General features: G+C 42.1%; 1 protein-coding gene across 5 annotated transcripts in view; it reads left to right on the top strand.

Moving 5' to 3' along the window:
* The window catches only part of LARGE1 (LARGE xylosyl- and glucuronyltransferase 1), a 295,306-nt gene extending 276,646 nt beyond the window's left edge, over nt 1-18,660 (top strand). For 3 of the 5 annotated variants that reach the window (XM_040594523.1, XM_040594522.1, XM_040594525.1), the window contains 2 exons: nt 4,293-4,488; nt 8,696-18,660. In XM_040594523.1, the coding sequence (XP_040450457.1) occupies nt 4,293-4,488; nt 8,696-8,893 (394 nt within the window). In that variant the 3' untranslated portion in view covers nt 8,894-18,660. The remainder of the gene's footprint in view (nt 1-4,292; nt 4,489-8,695) is intronic. The other 2 variants (XR_005827952.1, XM_040594524.1) reach the window with 2 other exon arrangements.
* Nucleotides 18,661-19,611: the final 951 nt, after the last annotated feature.

The raw sequence follows: 19,611 nt of genomic DNA, 5'->3' as shown, positions 1-19,611 counted from the left end.
TCCGCTACTGCCCTGCTGGGAGGTGGTACGCGAATCAGTTCACTTTCTTACATCTCTGTTCTCCATCTCTGAAATGCAGGTAACAATGTTCACCTTTCCTTTTTACACTATTTTGAGATTTAGAGTTAAAAACTGGCCAGTGGAGCCCTGTATCACCTCTCCCATCCTTCCTTTACTTTTAGAGCTTTTCTCACACTTCTTCCATTCCCTGTATTGCATGCCTCTCTCGTTGCAGCAGCCACCCTTCCCTCATGTGGCCTTACGCACATGCCATAGCAGACAGCCTGTGTGAGCCTGGAAAACCTAATTCTGACAGTACCTTTACCAGTGACTGCCTTCAATTAGAAACTCGAGGCAACTGAGAGGGGCATGCCTCTCTCTGGAAAATTACTTAAGGGTACTGGTAAAGCAAGCTTTTCACTCTCCCATCATTCTTTAACAGTCAAAGATGTACAAATTAACAAGAGATTTCTTGATAGAAAAGAATTGTTTCTCCTATAGTTTAAAATAAAAATCCTTCCAATGGAAAATAATACCCTCAGGATTTTCAGATGTTGCATTCCACCAACAATCAACTTTTCAGCTTGCACAGCAGTGGCCTTCCGCTACAGATTTCATCTTCAAGCTGTACAGCATGTTGGCATGTTACATACACAGTCAGATTTGCAGATCCTTTCTCAAGTCTCACTCAGGCAAAAATGTCTTTAACATCAGTGGGAGTTTTGCCAGAGCAAGGTTAAATGAAAATTGAAGGACGCGCAGTCTGTAGCTGGTGTACATATTAATGTAGGACACATTTTACAAATGCTTCCCCGGTTTGCTTTGGCTCATTTCATTGCTCCAATCTATCAACAGCCACAAAGCAGCTGCGATCTGGGCTGAGAATTTCCACCTCCACCTTCAAGGTGCTTTAATAATGCTGCAATTCGAGGCTGAACGGGTGGGAGTGAGCTGAGGAGGACTGCTGTGACAGTGATTGCTGAGAGCGCCTGCAGCATCCCAGTCCCTCACACCACATGGTAGATTACAATCTTTCCCTCACTGAAATTGCTTTTGTCACCTCTTTTCCAAATGGTGACCTTTTCTACTTCTGGGCAGCTAAGAAGTACAAAACGGCTCTCAATTACATCCCCCAGTCACCACCAGAAGAAAAGAGAGGACGTGAGCATCTGCGGCTTGCCAGGGGTGCTGCGTGGAAGCCCTGGGCGGCAGCGGGTCGCTGTGTGCCAGCTTGCTGGCTTTGTTTGCAGGTGCTGGCTGTGGCTGTGCCTCACAAGAATGTGCCTGCTCAGTGCCTGGGTAGTAGCTGATGAACCACAAATGTACTGCCCACACAGCTTTCAGGCACAAGGGAAACCACAGCTGGTCAAAGATGCATTGTATTGAGAAAACATAAACAGCAACAACTGATTAATTAATTAACTGATTGCAGCCACAATCCGGCAAAATGTTTAAGCATCTGATAACAGAACTGGAAAAGTTTTTCTTTCGCCAAATCATCTTTCTCACATTGAGGGACAATGCAGGGAGGAAGAACACTCTAAGAAGAATAATTATTTCATTTTGCTAAGTTTAAAAAAGCTTGCTTTAGTTTTGAAATTTAAATACATGAAATGGATAAAGCAAGTAAGATGAAACATTTGATCCAAAGGGGAGGGGGCAGGGTTGGAGGGTGTGTTTTCCAGTTGTTTCCCACGAACCACAGGAAAGAAATTTATCATCATTTTACGGAGATCAAATGATTAGGTTTGGATTTGTCAAAATTGCCAGTGTAGTGAAAAATATGTTGTTCAGAATTTTCACAAAGTTCTTCTGGGAGTCAGTGAGATTGAGTGTGGCCTTAAAATTTAGTCATAGAAAAACAGAATTGTTTAAGTTGGAAAGACCTTTACGATCTTGAGTGAGAAGGGCCTGAGCAGGCAAAATTACATTTATTCATTTGTCCTGTGAGGTGGAAGACCGATACAGACAGTGAACTACTTCTCACAACTGCATCACTGAGAGTAAAGTCTGTTGGAAATGACTCACTCTATTGTGGTAGCTTCCTCGCTATGGGCACCCATGTGATGCTGTCTGAATATCTGACTTTGCAGCACATTTCTTGCGGTATCAGTCGCTGGCCCAGACCTAGCTCCGGGAGATTGTATTTGTGCATGTAGGCCCGTATATATTGAATGTAGAGATATGTATGTAATCCTGAACTCTCACTACTCTTTGTTTCAAGTCTAATTATTCATTTATAATTGGTGTCTGCTCACATCATTTGAGCTTCCTATACTCATTTTCCTCTTTGTCCTGACCTTAGTCATCCTTTTGTCTTCCTCTTTCCCTCCACTCACATCAGTTACTCTGAGGAGGCAAGTACATCATCTCTGGTACTACTTACTTTGGTACAATCAGGTCTGTTCCTTCCTTTCTGCTTTGTTTTGTCTCTCCAGTCTCAATTCCATATTTTCCCTTCATTGTCTCTTCCCAATTACTTTTTTTTCCCTGCTGATCAGCTCTCTCGAGTCACAGGGATTATACTTGAGCTGCTCGAACTGCTTACACCAATGTCCCCAAAAAGGGTGGAAAGGAATTTATGGTTAGTGTCCTGTTCCCCCACGTTTAAATCAGTGGGAGAGTGTTACTAGAACAGCAGCAATTAACCAAAGTTTGTATGGGGCTTTGAAGATACAAATCACTTCCTAAGTGTTTAGTAGTTATTATTATTATTATCGTAATCAATTTCAAAATGCCAGAGGTAGGATTTTAGAAGATACAGCATCCTCCACAATCTCATATCATTTATACCCTACATTGTGACTGGTTTGTTGGGTTTTTTTTCCAGTGTAGATAGCTGCCCATTAGTGACTGAGAAGGTTACACACCAAGAAAAGGGATAGGCCTTTTGGAGGTGATTCCAAAAGGCATTAAGGATTGTAAGCATCTTTGTGAATCTGGCACTGGTTTCTAATAATCTCTAGAGAATTAAGTTGCTGACAGTTTTTTTTTTAATATGGAAGGGCTTTGTTTTCCTAGGTCCCCAAGCCAGATACCTGACAGTGATGCAACCTCTTTACAGTTTAGAAATGCAGCCTTCAAAGTCCCAAAGGACTACCGGGGACCCCAGTGCTATCATAATAGTTCTGTCCTCCTACGCTGCCCCTGAAGGAGAGTCAGTGAAACTGAACACCTCTGTGTTTTTCCTGTTACAAGCCATACAAATACACAGTCCGAGTGAAAACTCCTAGGCTGTGATTTTATGTCCCTGTTTTCAGCAACGGCTTGCAATGTTATGAGAATTTCTGGGGCTGAAACATTACCTCAGGTCCTAATTTTGCAAGTATTTAATGCTTAAATCCCTTCAGTTTTACCACGAGTCATCATCATCCCTGTGAATTCGATGTACCTAACATTACAAACTGGCAGGATGTTTGTTTTGCCCCTTCTGTTACACATCTCAGAGCGCTGTAATACAGATGGCCTGCTATGCCTTTGTTTCATTATTTAATCTATGAGTCTGCAGAAAGAGCCTGTCTCATTGATTTTTGGAAAGTGTAAGAAGAATAAGTGAGTGAGAGTCATTGACCCTGGCACTAATGGGCTAGATTCAAGCTGTGCTGGGAGGAGACCTGCTGTGACCTAAACAAGATTAGCAAAGTATAAAAGGATCTTTTTCTGTAAATCAAATTGATTACCTTACTGGGGATCACATGGCTACTCCCCACAATGTAGAATGTACAGCAGAAAGCCTTTATGTAATATTTTACTTATTAATTTAATTATGCACTTTGGCTCCTGCCATAGTAATAATAGTAATTAATAAAACGGAACATCTATCCAGAGCTGCAGGTGTCTCATACAAATTATAAAACTGCATATAAAACAGATTGTGACTGTCACTGTGGTGTAGAAATAGCTAATTTTAGGGACCTTATCTGAGCGACAGAATTTCACACTGATTTTAGAGCACTGATACAGCCGCTTGGTTGCTAGGAACAAGACACAGCACTCTGTAGTGCTCATGAGCTGTCTGTGTAATTGTTTCTCACATTAGTGTGGAAACACTACCTAACACTATCCTTTACCAACTAGATGCGTTTAAGCATCAAGCACATAGCAGCCCTGTGAAGTGTGCTGGAAATAGTCCTAGAAATTGCCTCCGATATGTCCTGAAAATGATGATGTGAACTGTAAGCTAATGTCCTTATTTTTGAGCATGTCATCTAACAAGTAACATTTTTTTGCCTTGCCAAGATGCATTCTATCTAATTGCCTCCCCACATCCATGCCGTTTATGTCTGTTTAAGGTATCACGTCTGGACGAAAGGGCATGCGCCAACAAACTTTGCCAAGTGGCGAACAGCCACCACTCCCTACCGTGTTGAGTGGGAAGCAGACTTTGAGCCATACGTTGTTGTGAGGAAGGACTGCCCGGAGTATGACAGGCGGTTTGTTGGATTTGGCTGGAACAAAGTAGCTCACATCATGGAACTGGATGCACAGGTGAGGAGATGATGCCTGCACATCTCACCTAGGGCTGGGCAGCAGGGTTGTTAAAATTAAATCTGTGTTCTGTGGAAAGGCTTCACACTTTGCATCACCATAGTGCTCATCTGGCCTTACTAAGCTCCTTAATGAGTGCTTCCTGAGTCGGGAACGCTCATTTTAGTCCTTGTCAAGCATTAAAGGGAGAACTGAGTCTGAGTTAGTTTATTTGTCAGGGCTGAGAAAATTGTTTTGCAGTGGCAGGGGCACAATCCCTGCAGTGCCCACCTCCTGCCCAGCAGTGTGCCTGAGCATTGCAGCACTTGTTGCCAGTCTCATCACCTACTAGGGGATCTATAAATCTAGCTGGAAGTTTCTCAGTTAAACAGAGGCTGATGAGTCCCAAGTGCTAATTTAGCATTCAAAAAGCAATCTTAAATTGAATCCAAAGCAAGCATCTTCAATTTCTGGCCTGGATTTACAGTACGTCTCTGCAAAACCAAGGACTTTACATTTCCAGAGTCTCTGGCTGTGGAGCAGACTCTAGAGGATCCAGGTACTTGAGCCTTGGGCTACCTACCTCTTGGATTTGTGGCTTGGGATGGAGCTGCTGAGCAGAACATGTAAGAATAAGGATGCAGGGAAAGCTCGAGAGTTCAGGCTGTTGCTAGAGCTCTCAGAGCTGCCAAGGACCCTGCCACCGACCTAGATCTTAGAGGCTGGCAGTGACTATGGCTCCGTGGGAGCCTGGTGCTGTTGCTCACTGAAATAGCAGGGCTTACATCTCCCTGCTGTTCTTGGATGTGAAGCTAACCACTGTGCTAATCAGCAGGGTCTGGGTCATGGCATTTCTTTTTAGTTTGGGTTTGTTTGTTTTTTTCTTTCTTTGTTTGGTTTCTGTCCCAGTTTTTGAACTAGTACCATCTCATGCTAATCAGACAACATGCTTTTTGGCCAGTTGTATCCTCCTATGCTAGCGTCTGTTGTGGATCTGGAATATAGCTGATCCTTCTCTGCTCAACTCTTAGCAGTTTCTGTGGAGCAGAGCAGCACAAGGCACGCAGCAAGTTACTGGGAGATTGTGTCTCTGGGGTGTGGGCTTCAGTGTATTCCTGTGCAGGCATGTACATGGGAGGGATATTTTCTGCTGCTGCTTACAAAACCATATGGTCACCTTGGGCTGGCAGCCACTTGCCCTCTGCTTGCAGAAGGGCATTCCCAACAAATTTGTACCTACTTATGTTGAGAAAAAATTATTTCAGGCTAGAAAAAAAGTTGTGCTTTATATTACCATTAATAATAATACTTTGCTCTGCTTTGTGGAGAATGCAGGGGTAATGATTTATTATTTTTTAATCTGGGTAACAAGGCCTGTGTTCCCACTGGCAGGTCTCATCTAGCACTCATGATTTAACTCTTCTGTTCAGAGGCGTTTGCCCAGCATACAGATTTGCGCATGGGAAACTGGAACATTTTTCAAAGTTGATCATAGGGCAGATATTTTAAATGGCCGTTGGATTGGAACTAACTCTGGGGAATTGTTTTTCTCACAGCCTTAAAAACATTCTCACGTTTAAAAGAAGCTTCATTTTCATTTGTAGCAACATGGGTGTTGGCCTGTTGTCCCACAAAATCAGCCTGGAGGGGACATGGGATCACACAGCTATCTCCTCAATGGCATTCCTCTGCTTCAGGGTGTCCACAGATCAAGTTGCTGCCAGCTGCTTGGCTGGCTTCATTACCAGCAGGCAGTGCAGCTTCTCAATTGAATTATTTCACTGCTCCTCACAACTGCAGTGTCTGTCAAGAGGACTCTTTCAGACTCCTTATCAAGGGCCTGTGCCAGTACAGTCCTTCAGAGCAGGACACCATGTAGAGATAATCACCATTATTATTCTGAGGACGTGCAGATGGCCACGGAGCCAGATGTTGTACAAATACACAGATAATGACAGTCTCCCTCTAAAGAGTTTATAACCTGTGAGGTAGGGACAGAGGTTCCTGCAAGTGCGTTGCTTTCTTAACAGATGTTTCCATGTAGTAGGGACGGGTCATTAGGAGACTTTCAGTGACTGTGAGCATCCCTTTTTCCAGGACCCCAGCCCAGCATCTTTCAAATGGGCTGATTAGCAGCAGCCTTATAAAGTTTTGGAAGACTTTATGTGCCTGAAGGCCTTCCAGGGGGATGGGAATACCACTGAACAGTTTGCACTGCAGAGCATAGACAAACCCCAACTTGCAGGATTGCAGACTTGAGATGCAAACAGAGAGCAAAGAAAAGATTTTATGAGGGGGCCGCATCTTCCTCTGTGGCTGCAGCCCTTAGTTTTAAGGTCCCCTAGAGACATATTTTGTAGTTTGTCATTTATCAGCCCTCCTCACTCCATCATGCTAGCCTTCATTTTTGCATTTGGTTCCCCATTAGTTCTAAGCATCTTCCAGCTAAGTAAGTTCTGCCTGTGGACATCTTATTATTTTGTTCTTGCTGTACATGTCACCCCAAACAGAAACTCAGAGGGGCCCATTCCTATATGTGACGGCATTGTAATTTGGCACAAAGATTTACAACTTTAGCATTGTCTGGAAGGGAACAGGCATTCCCATAATGAGAAAGGAGCGGCCATTCAGCTACATTTGCACCTAGCTGTCCAATGCATGTTGCTGCTTCACAGCTGTCTCTGGGAAGGCACTGCAGCCTTAGCTACACTTTTGACTTACCAATTTACCAATACCACTGCCCGAGCTGGGAAATAGATCTGTATTGCATTCTGCTCACTTTTTTCCATTTTGTTTGGGCTTCGTTTGGGGCTGTGGTGCTCAAACACTTGGTTTTGGGTAGCATCATAACCCAGTAGCTTTCGGTGTTTTCTGGGTTGATCATGTTTTGTTAGGTGAAGAAAGATTTATAGGTGAAACGCTCCCGTTTCTTGGCAGAAGTGTGTTCTCTCCCATAAATCTCATTCCCTAACAAAATATTTTGGAATACTCTGCCGCTGTGCTGCAGATACTCTGTGTCTCTGCACAGACTTCTAAATCTATAAGTGACTGAACTTTGCAAACCAGGGGAAGTTGTGCTCCATCTCTTTTAAAGCCAGCATGCTCTGTGGCTTTTCCTTCCCTGCCCAGTGTCTTATGGAGGGATGGTTAATAACTCAATCCAGCAATAGCTGTAAACAGAAACTGTGTAAGGACAATAGGAAATTTGCCTGTGGAGCCTTTGAAGTTCCTTTGTCATTTGCATCCCTTACAACTCTGACTCTCTGAAATTCCATATGAAAAAAGAGGTAGCGTCCTAGTGCTAGGGTCTTCTCTTGGCTTCAGAATACTGCTCACATCCCTTTTCTAGATGGTCCCTTGCAGGACCAGATACCTGGTTCTTGCATGTGAACTTTCAGCTTGTATAAGAATCTGTGTTTGTCTAGCTTTGCTCTAATGATCATGCATTTAATTATAAAAATTGTAAAAATCTTCTAACAAGAGTGATTGAGACTTAAATGAACTGTAATTTTTTAACAACAAAAATTGTCAAAGAACTTGGTTGGATATAGATAAAGAGAATTAGTGAATTAGTTTTAGAGGAGAGACAGAATTAGCACAGTATCTCATACTTTGTGAAGGAGAACTTAATTTGAGTAAAACCTTCTCAAAGCATATGGAATTAGGAGGTCCTAGTTCCTAATTTTCACACAGTACTTACAGAAGAGATCATATTCTTCCCTTATTTCAGATTTATAAATACTTTTGGACAGTTTTGTCACTGTGTCTTAGTACAGGCAAAGCAGTGTATGTGGTGCAGCGTGTGCCTTTGTAAATATAGCTTATTCCGGCATCTGAAGCAAGATAAATTGTAGGGGCAAAAACATGCTTTTGCATGGACACTTGAGACTCATCATCCTGTTCCTGTGTGCAGTCACAGCTGTGTTGGTTGCAAGCACACTGCTGCAAAATCTGTGCTGTGAACATGGCTTCAGGCATTTTCTACTGTTTCCCCATTATTTGGCTCCTATGGAGTAAAATGTTTTAAAAGAGAAAGCAGTTCTTTCATAAAACCAAAAAAAGCAACTCTAAAAAAAGAAGGTCGATTTGGCATATCTGTATGGGTTTGTTGTTTCTGAGACCCACCCTGCACTTCTACATGATGGAGCGTGTTTGATGGTGGAGGTACGGGAGATGCATTGCAAGAGGGCTCGGGAACTCCCTCACAGCCGGTGTCTTTCTCCTGCAGGAGTACGAGTTCACGGTGCTGCCCAACGCCTACATGATCCACATGCCTCACGCCCCCAGCTTTGACATCACCAAGTTTCGCTCCAACAAGCAATACCGCATCTGTCTCAAGACCCTGAAGGAGGAGTTCCAGCAGGATATGTCACGCCATTACGGCTTTGCAGCCCTCAAATATCTCACGGCAGAGAACAACAGCTAGCACAACGGAGCCCGTGTGTGGGGAACAGGGACGCTGGAGGGAGGAGCCAGTCAACATTCGGGGCCTGGTCTTCAAACTTTGAACTGAGAAATACTTTCTGTTTTTATATCATACTCAGCAGTTCTAACAGTAGAAATTTGAAGTGACATGTCTTCGGACTATGCTCATTTGTCCCTTCCCCGACTACCCCAGGCCTTTCAGCTTTAGCATTCGTGAGGCGTCAGCCAGAGGGTCCGGCCACACGCCCGCCGTGCTGCCAGCAGTGGGGACTGGGCAGGGGCTGGGAATGCACTCTGCTCTCTCAACCGCAGAGCAAAGACAGACCTTCAGAATCTAGGATTTCATGTTGCTATTTAATAATTTGACATGCTTTTTATCTGTAAAGGAAGATCTTCGGGTCGCTGTCCTGTGAATTTCAAATCTGCACTACTCTAAAAGGGAACTTTCGCCTGTGAACTGTCACAGGGGCCCTGTTAATGTGGATGACCTTGTTAATGCAGGATGAGCCAAAGGTCTGAATTAGCCTTGAAAACAAAGGCAACGCTTATACAATACTGCACTCCAGAGAAGGTGTGTTCCTGGTTTAGGTGTATACATGATATCAGTTGGTCTTTTATTCTCAAATTAGTTGTTTTATCAGGAAAGTCCCCTGTACCCCACCCTGCCTTTTCCCCAGTCCTAAATGCTGCTCCTTTCCTTGCCAAGGAACGTCTCCCTTGTGTTTCTTTCCCATCTTCTGTTCTGGTGGTCCAGTAAAGAAGATCAGTAGCTCTGCCGGAAAGTGAACACAACTTGTCAGTGTAAGGTCTGTTTTCACCAGAGCAACTTGTTTGTGTGTGTCTCATAAAAGGGCCTGGCTGTAACTCTGTCTTTTTTAGGCAAGAATTGGATTTTGCCTGTAAGGCACATTGTGTGGGGGGATATTGATTTGTGGGTTCATTTCAGTGCATGCCCATCCATGAAGGCATTGGGCCTTGGGCTTTAAGTGGACTGCTTTGCTGAACAGGGAATATAAACATGGCAACTAGTAGCCTTGGTGCTCTCCTGCTGCCTGCTGCAAGGTCTCAGAACTACTTCGTTAAAGGAGTTTATCATTAAAAGGAGCAGAACTGTTAGGAATAAACTCCCCATTCGAGGGGAAGAAAAGAATGTGTTGGGAATCTGAGTGTAAGTGTTTGCTTGAACATGGGCTGGTCAAGTTCACATCTTTGGTACACACGGGAGCATGCTGGAGGGCGGACAGGAAACCTAACAAGCAAAATGTGGAAAACAAGACACTGGACTTTTTACCGTTTTCTTTATTCTTCAGTATTAATGTTGTGTTTACATGGGATGAAGAGATGAGGTTTAATGCACTACCCCTTGCAGGGCTATTTGTAATTTCTGTTGCAATGTTAATAGAGGAAAGCAGAAACAACTCAGTGAGAAATGCGTCTGTTTCCCTACCCCAGATCCACATTGCGTTCTGCTCACTTTTTTTCCATTTTGTTTTTCAGCTCCTGGACCCTCTACTTTCCTCCTCACTTCATCCCTCTAGAGCTTGGTTTTATTTCTAACCTGACATTTCATGAGAGCTTTGTGTTACGGTGGAAACCACGCGGTTAAACCAGACATTTAAACTACAAATATCAGTTCGTCATGCTGTGTATATATAAGAAAAGCCAAAAAAGGCAACATCTTTGACAAGAAATAAAAAGGGGAGGGAGGCTATGTGTAATTTTGACTTTTTCCCCTGGGAGTGTTGGCTACATAAGAATACATCACTGCATAATTTTCCAAAGTGCTTTTCTTCTGTTCTTAATGGCTTTATGTAAAGATCTACGTAAAACCTGGAAAGAGCTGGGAAGAAGTGAAATGAGTGTTCAGTCCTGGCTAAGATATATTCTTTTAAAAAAACAAAAATCTTAACTCCCCAAATCCCGTATTATTCACCAGTAACGGCCCAGGTCACTGTGCATATTAAAAATGAGAAGAACCCTGCAGCACAGAGTGCTGTTGATTGGCTAATATGCAGAAAGTTATTAAAAGCTGATCCTGAGAGAGGCTAACACTGTACCTAAAATCTCCAGTCAGAGCTTCAGTGTGGCCACCATTATGTTTCATATGTATTAAAGACTTTCATTTCCAGATGTACATTTCTCCTTGGCTTAACAATATCACCCAAGGGTGGACTGGATTGCTCTGCAGCAGCATAACCTGTAGCACACACCTATACATTGTTTGGATGTGCCGTTATCAACATGAACATTATTCTCTCCTCAGTGGTCATGAGATGAAGATGGGGGAGCAGGGAGGTAATCATTTGCTACTTGCCTGTCCGTACAGCGATTCATGGGACCTCCTGGGTAGGCGTAGGTGTGCTGGCTGGTGTAGCCAGCTCAAAGACTGGTAGTAGATTCAAAGAGCCTCTTTTTTTACCTTATAGACACTGTACTGACTAGTATTATGTCATGTTTATCTGTGTGCTTCATAATTTGGGAGGTGTGGGACTTGGGGTTTTTTAACACGTTTCAGCCAATTTACATGATAGCAAATTAGGATTACCTATCTGTCTGTAGCTGCCAGGGCTCCTCCAACACCGTGAAAAAAACCACCAACAACAACAACAAAAATCCCCAACTCAGTTATAACACTGACTGTCTTCCAGTCCTCTGCTGTAGTAGGTATTTACTAGCAACTTTGTTACTTAGTTCTCCATTTTCTCCTGAAATCTTCGAGAAATATCAGATAAACCTGGTGACTTAATGCCTTTGATTTATTGATTTGTTCCACCAACTTCTCTCTTGAATCTTCAGTCTATGACCTCTCCTTATCTTTGATATTTGGAAGTGTGAGTCTTTCATTTAGATATCACTCCAGCACCCTCTCTGGTGAAGACTGATGCAAATAAATCATTTAGATTATTGGCAATGTCCTTAGTGTCTTTAATTGTTTCTTCTGCTTACTGTTTGGGGTGGCCTACCAGTTATCTCCAGTTTTCTGCTTTTGGTGTACTAAGCAAATGTGTATTTTCAGTTTTAACTTCCTACTGTTTGCTCTTCAAATTCCCTCTTAGCTTGCCCAAACTCCATCTTAACTGTTACACACCTTCCTTTCAGATCTACAAAGTTCTGATTTCCGTTCTATAAAGGTTTCCTATTTGGCCTGAACAACTTGAAAAATTTTCAATTTAGTCATACCAGCATTTCCTTGTCCATTTATCTAAGGGAATACCATACTCCATGGCTATTGATAAGTCCTTTCCATTTTTAGCATGAGGATTTCAGTTTTTCTTTTCTTTTTATTTAGGGCCACTGATTCTTTCTTTAAAAGGAAAAAAGGGTTTTTTTTAAAAATCTTTATATCAAATATCACCCTACTCGTTTTGAGGGTTTGTTTTTTCCTCTTTAACCTTCCTAAATGATAACAGGGATCAGAAATAAAATCTTAGAAAATTCTCTTGTTCTTCTAATTCGTGCACTTCTCTTGACACGTTTTGTTCTGTTTCCCTTTTCCCCCTCCACTCCAAAACATATATATAAGTCACTGCAAACTTTTCTAGTCCCAGAGCCTGAACTGTGTATTGCTCAGCACCTTCTGACATCCTACCGTATTTCAGATGTAATTATTGTTCCAAATAATAATCTTCTGGCTGGCACCCAATCCTCCTGGTTTTGTTTTCATGCTTCTCCCTTTGATATAACGGGCATTGCAAGTTTAAGTTTTGGGCAAAGCACTTGCCTTTATTTAATGCCTTATTTAACCCTCTAATACGTTTCCATGATTTCTGTTCTGTAACAACAGTATATACTTCAAATGTTTGGCTGTAGTTTCCATCCTATCATTTTCTGGCTAACAGTTATCTACCATTTGCCTACCTGTCAAACCTAGAAAATGTCTTTGTTTATCCCAAATAGTCTTTAGTATCTATTAGATTTTTTTCCAAGTCCTACTTCTAGTAATTACTTCCAGCCTCACTAGTTTCCTATGTGAGCAATCTGGTTCCACTTCATAATTTGCATTTTTTTTCTATTTGTAATCATCATCTTGGACTCCATGACATAAAGGACTTAGCAGCTGTACCTGCAGATCCATCATTTTTGTTAGACGATATCACATATGCTCACATTATTCCTAAAGTACTGATTTTTTACCTGGTAGGCTTCATGTGGTTTGCATGTAAATCATAAACTGCATTTTCCTTCTACTACAACAAGCGGGGGCACTTTGCAGTGTTATTTGCAGTAGCTGTTGCGGCAGAGTAAGCCCTGTGTTAGAGGGAAAAGCACAAAAACCTTGTCAGAATTGTAGCTACTGTTTCTCTCCACAGTGGAAAATAAGACCCTGGAACAGCTGAACAGTTTTACAAATGCCCTGCACAAAACACATTGCACATTATTCTGTGGTAGGTATAATCATACATCGTCCAATTAAATATGAAAAATACATTTTTAATGTTCTCATTTTTACATGCAATTCTATCCAGAAGATAATGCATTTCCTTCTGTATCTTGCCAGTTTTCCCCATTACTCCAGCCTGCCTAATAGCCCCATCTGTTTTTGGCTGAGAAAGATTAATGACCAGCAGCACTGGGAGTCCTGACAAATCAGCAGAGATATTACTCTTAGGCATTGCGCAGGACATTCCTTCCTACTCTGCTAGATATTGTATGGGTGTTCCTCAGGTTCCAGTGCAGCAACAGGAGAACACAGCAAGCTCAGCCAGTGGGGTGAGCATCATTATTTATGAACTTCAACAAGGTCTAATACATTAGATGGTGGAAGTGCTAAAAAAAGAATGTATCGGCTCAAAAAATACTTCAGTTTTAGTAAAAGAAAACAAAGTTGCTGCAACTCCAGTAAGTGAGAGTTGAACAAATAAGTCACTAGTAGATGACAGCCAGTAACTTGGTATTTCCACTGCAGTACTGAAAATGCAGAAACGTTGATAGCTACATGAAGTCATTTTTAGAATAGTAATTCATAATGTATATTTAGATGGTGTGTTTACATCCAAACACTTTGGTGAATTGGGGATTGTATAAAGGTTGTTACTTCGGTTCACAATATAAAATTGTTTGGAAAAGCTTCTGGCTGTGCATAGCAAATCATGGCTCAGGAAATGCATACAAACCCGGATTTAGAAATACCTTGCTTTTATGGGAATTTGTTCTCATCAGGAGTTATACATTCCCAAAATAAGACACAAAAACCTTGAGAATTTCAAAAGGAGCTATGTACACGTCAGTTGGCTGGAACATTTTCCTCTTACAGCTACGTGGGATTTGGCATTTGTTTGCTTTGCAGAGTAGAATTGTTATGACCAGATGACAAAATGATCCAGGAATTAGAAGGCTAGCCAAATACTTATTTATGTGACAGATCATAGGAATGTATTTGTCCGGACATTTTAATGGGTACTGCAATGGAAGTGTTGGCTCATTGAGGTGTCAGGATGCAAAAGATCTGAAACCCAGGCTAAGAGTTTAGTATCTTCAGTCATTCTGTGCTATAGTTTCCCCTCATAGGAAGCGAGCAGCTTCCTGTCTCCCAGCTAATTACTATTTCTGTAGGGTTAAAATGTCCTAAACCTGCAACATGGATTCATGGGAAGTCACAGTGCAGGTGACAAAGACTCAATTTGAGCACCATGGTCCACTGCCATGAGATCCAAGATTTCAATCCCAAAGAAATAGTTCTGACCTGAGGGTGATTCTCTGATCGTGCGTGTAGACAGGCTCTCACCAAATACGTTTGAGAAGAGGTCCCCGAACACATGAGGCCAAGTAACTCAAGCCAAGCTAAGCCTATTCCTCAGTATTATGGCAACATAATTCTTAGACAACAGCTGTGTGAATTTTCAACATTAACCATTACATCACAAGATTCCTGCTAAGGCTGAAAAATCAGTCATGTGAAAGTTAGAGGGTCTGAAATTTCAAGTTGCTGGTGAAGCTGCTGATTTGCTCATACAACTTCTTTCTATCTCCTGACACACATGTAACAAGACATAGTCTCTACGCAGTCATATGCTGGGGTTTTTTGAGAGGACTTCTCTTTCATTCTATGCAGAGTGAATGGTACCCAGGGAATGAAGCAGCTGGGTGATACTTCTTTTACTTCTGTTCTCATTGAGCTTTTCATAATATGATCGTTGCCTTGATTCTGAGCAAAGCCAGACTTTTTTTTCTTTTTTTCCCCAAAGGACACAGTTTAAACTGTGATTTAGGAAAAGCAATTATCCCACATGCTCTCAGACTTTCTGAGCAGAACACCTGCAGTTGTGTTCTAGAGGCTTTTCTTGGGCAGAGGGATCCTACAGAGTTGATGGAAATGACACTCTCAGTGGCCTTGTAGCCCTCACCCCCAGACTATGAACACTAACAGCTGAGCATGCAGGAGTGATGAGTGCTAGCTCTATCCAAGCATGTTCGCTCCATCTCTGGGAGCACTCTAAAGGCAGTCCGTCAGGTAAGCAGCAAAAAGATGGAGTAAATAATTGGGGGGAAGCATGAGGGGTTTGTTTTAAGTAGTCAGATTTCCAGAGGTATGTGGAAGGAAGAAGTATTCTGAGTTCCCTCAAAATGTAGGATCTGTGGGTTGGACTAAGCTCATTCTGGATCTGTGGCATTTCTTGTCCAACATGCCCATGCAGTACATTCTGTGGGTTCTAAAACTGATGAAAGTAAACAGTGAGAGTAAACTTCTCTCAGCTCAAAGATGTTTAATTTGTTGGAATTTTTTGTATTCCCACATTGCCACTTCGGTACTCGTAAGAAAAAGAAGAAGAAAAAAATGTAATAGCAGCTTGATAGAAGTAGGCATCTGACTACCCAGCCTTTTTTAAATTACCAGCACTGAGGTCAATGGCTGGGGCAAAGCTGGAGTTAGCAAGGTTCATAAAATTTCATCTTTTGATCTGCCTGTGGATCTGTTGTTCCAGCAGTGCTCTCCGGCGATGCTATAAGGAAAAGAAAAGCTATCCAATGCTGATTGATCCATGCAGCCTTCATCCAGCCAGAACTAACCACCGGCAGCAGGAAGGAAGCTGCACCACTCTCTGCTTTGAGGTTTTTTAGATGGCAATAGTGAGTTCAGTATGAAATCTATTATTCTGATGATTGACTTTGCTGAGCTTTTCTGCATTTCAGATGTATGCTCACCGTGAGTGACAGAGGCCCCTTGGGGTTAGGAAGAGATGGGACTCAGCAGTTTGCTGGTTCAGAATGAGAACAAGAGATGTGTGTATTTTCCCTTGACACCTTGCCCAGCGTTTACTAATTATATTAACACCAATTAATCCAGCTGGCCTGAGACTCAGTGTTCAGACTGGGCAGTAAGCTTCTGCTGTCTGTGTTGATAAGAGAACAGACAGATAAACAGAATGATGCTTTCTGTCCATAACATCAGTGGATATTGCGACACAGGTTCAAAAGGCTCATGGAGAGTTTACATCTTTTACTTTCCACTGTTAGGGTTTATTCAAAGAACAGAAAAGGCAATGCAAAAAAAAAACCCTGACGCATTCTGTAAGGACCCACAGGGATTAACATTCATAGAGATTCATCAAGGCAAAATATCCACCAAGTTAACCTGCCAGCTGTTGTCACGAATGCAGAGAATACAGGCAGCATCATCTTTCTGATTACACTTCATAGAGCAAAACAAGTGTATGTAATAAAAACAACTCTGCAAATCAGATCACCCAAGACCCAAATATTTTGTAATTTTTGTTGCTTTCATTTCCATTTTCGTATGTGAAATTAACACTTTGAAAAACTTTTTTTTATTTTCTTAAGCTGATACAGCTTCCTTCTGCATCAGTCAGGCTTGCAAACATTACAGCGTTGTCTGGGGTGATGAACAGAACTGAGGGGCCATTGCGATGGTCCTCAGCAGCACCAGTGCAGAGAGACTTTCCTGTAGCCGGGAGGATTTTTCTTTCCTTTGTGTTACCACAGGTTTTGTTTCTATCTTAGTGGTGTCTCTTCAAATAAGTATGAAAGACTACTGGCTTGTGCTAGACCACTGTGTGAGTTCATTAGTAAAGCAGTGTTTCTGGCATGGCACCTGGGCCTCCAGACACATTTATTCTGCAGGGGTTTTTTTTCCAATTTTAATCTTCAAACCTACACCTGAAAGAAAATTGAGCAGTTTAAAGCTGTAAGAATGGGATCACTATGCTTTGTTTCTTTTTTAACATATTCATATTGTTCAAACTTTTCTGTATACTACCCCCATATATCTTCCAGAAAAATATTGTTTTGAGAGGCAGAGAGTCATTGCAAGTAATCCAATGGGGCTGAAATCAGCAGCATTTCTGAAGTAACCTACTCACACCAGAAGTTTTAGCACAAGTTTCTACAATTTACAAATTTGCTACTATTTCTGTAGGGATCAATTTCAGGATCCTTCTTCAGCCAGCCCATTCCCAGGTTTTCCACTTTTTCTTCACATTCCAAATCTGCTGCACCCCTAAATCTATGTTTATACCAGCCTTAGGTAGGTGTTGGCATGTATTTTAAAGACAATACAGATGGTTTGCACAGTTCTGAGGTCTGGTTATAACTGTTACGTAGAAGAGGACATCTCTACATTGCTGGCTCCCTTAAACAAGCAAGAACTCGTTTAAAAAAATAAGATAAAAGCAAATACTTGGGCTGCTGGGTGAGAGGAGAGGGAGAGACTTAAGCTAATAGCATTAACGCCAAAACAAGGTCAGGTTGCTAAGAACTGAAACATTACTAAAAATTGATAGCCATGCATAAGATGACAAAGGTGATCATATGTGATTCTGGAAGAAACGATGACTTCAGAAGTCTTGACAGATCATTTGCTCTGAGGCCATAGGCTTTGCCTTTCCTGTGTGTTTGAATTTCCTTTCACAAAGCCATCTCCCAGCAGCACGGCTCCCGATAGACAAGCATTAGCTAGGCCAACAAGTCTACAAACTTTCCTTTCCTTCCAAACTCACTATAGATTATGTTGGCATCACTTAACTCTGTTTCTCCACTCTACAGCAGAGGGTCCAAAAGCTGAAGAAAAGTAGCGCCGAAGTGATCTAAATACCAAACGTACCTTGCAATGCCAGAATCCCTAGGTTTTTAGGTTCCCAGTTGGAAGCATTCAGCCCATGCAACTTGGCAGCTGTCTGAGACCCACAGTGTTGGAGTTGGTCCCCTTAGGTTCCTTTGATAGCCAGTGGAGTGAGCAGGACTTCTGCAGAGGGCATTTCTGTTCACCAAAGCTCCACATCACCCTTTGCTCTCTGACTAGCAGGACAGGTTACAGTGCTGATGGTCCACACACAGGTGCCTCAGGTGTACATCCACCCAAAGTAACATGGGACAAATCCAGGCCAGTAAGCATCACTTTCAGAGCTACCACCTACTCATTTAAGATTGCAGGTGTCAAAATCCCCTGGAAAGCAAGCAGTAAGTGCTGCAAGACTCAATATTAGCTGACAAACTCGAAAACAACAATTCTATATAATGGAAAATGTGTGGGTGGATCAGCCATGGGAGGGGAGTGATTTGTGGACTCCAGAGACTGATACACATTGTGACACACAGCTTGAGCTAACAGCCAGGAAAGCACTCATTTTCAGCACAAAGCTGTGGGCTTCATAATAGTGGCTAAAATACTACCCCTGGCATTGCTGGTCAAGTTGTGCAATGTTTGTTGCACCATATTATCACAGTGCAGCTCTGCCAAGAGCAGGGGCAGCATTTGCAATGGGCCAGTCAGCACTTTTCCAAAAATGCAGGTAAGAAATCCATGAGAAGGAAAGCAAAACCCCAACAACAGCCTTTCACATGTGTTTCTTAAGACTCAAACCTCATTCCTTTTCTGTCATGACCAAGGTGATTATACATTCTTCAGAGGAAAATTTGGATGTCATGACCTTTAGGGTGAACCGCACATGAAACAAGACTTGTAATTTTCTTGCAAGGCTTGTGGCACTGAAGGGTTTTGACTATTCAACTCACCACCCTGTCACTACATTACCTGACTGGCTGGCCTTCTGCTTGAACTGATACTGAACTCTTTTGTTTCTCTCCCCAGGTTGGGGAAAGATCCTTGAGTAACATTTCAGGAAAGAAAAAGGAAAAATGTATCTTCCTTCCTTCTGCTGCCCCATCTCCCAAGCGCCTCCCCCTCCAGGGTTAGTCTGAGGCAACTTGCATTCAACACAAACCACTTAGTTTACGTGTATGCTTCAGTCTGTGTGTAAGTTTTCTAGGTGACAGTTTTATTGGGGAAAATGCTGTTTAGATTGTGTGTGCAAAATAAATGGCTTGTAAATATTTAAAAAAAAAAAAAAGGTTAATTTTCAGTTGTGCAATAAAATTGTGAAATAATCCTCACAATTCCTTTCCAGTGTCTGACTTGACATGTGCCAGTTTCAGGAGCATACTGGCTGTTGTTTCTTCAGATGGAAACTAAAAAAGAGAGGTCATGGACTGATTTGTATTAAACTTTAAGCTTTTAATTACTTTTTTAATTTTGCATAGTCCTTCTCTTTAACCTGGTTTATTCCTCCAACCCTGGTTCAATCAGACACATTAGTACAAGGTCGTTCCCACTGAAGACAGGTGAGTCGTTGTCTGCGCCGAGTTAATCATGTTCATCTGCTTTACTTGACCATGACCTTCTCCCTGCTGTTATCTTTCTGTAATCAAAGACAAGACTTTGCAGATGGGGGGAGCTCATTCAGTTCTTATTTAACCATGACAACA

The sequence above is a fragment of the Falco naumanni genome, chromosome 5 (assembly GCF_017639655.2).
Source record: "Falco naumanni isolate bFalNau1 chromosome 5, bFalNau1.pat, whole genome shotgun sequence".
NCBI lineage: Eukaryota > Metazoa > Chordata > Aves > Falconiformes > Falconidae > Falco > Falco naumanni.
Note: the sequence above shows the minus strand (reverse complement) of the source record. Positions and strands in the feature narration are given on the sequence as shown.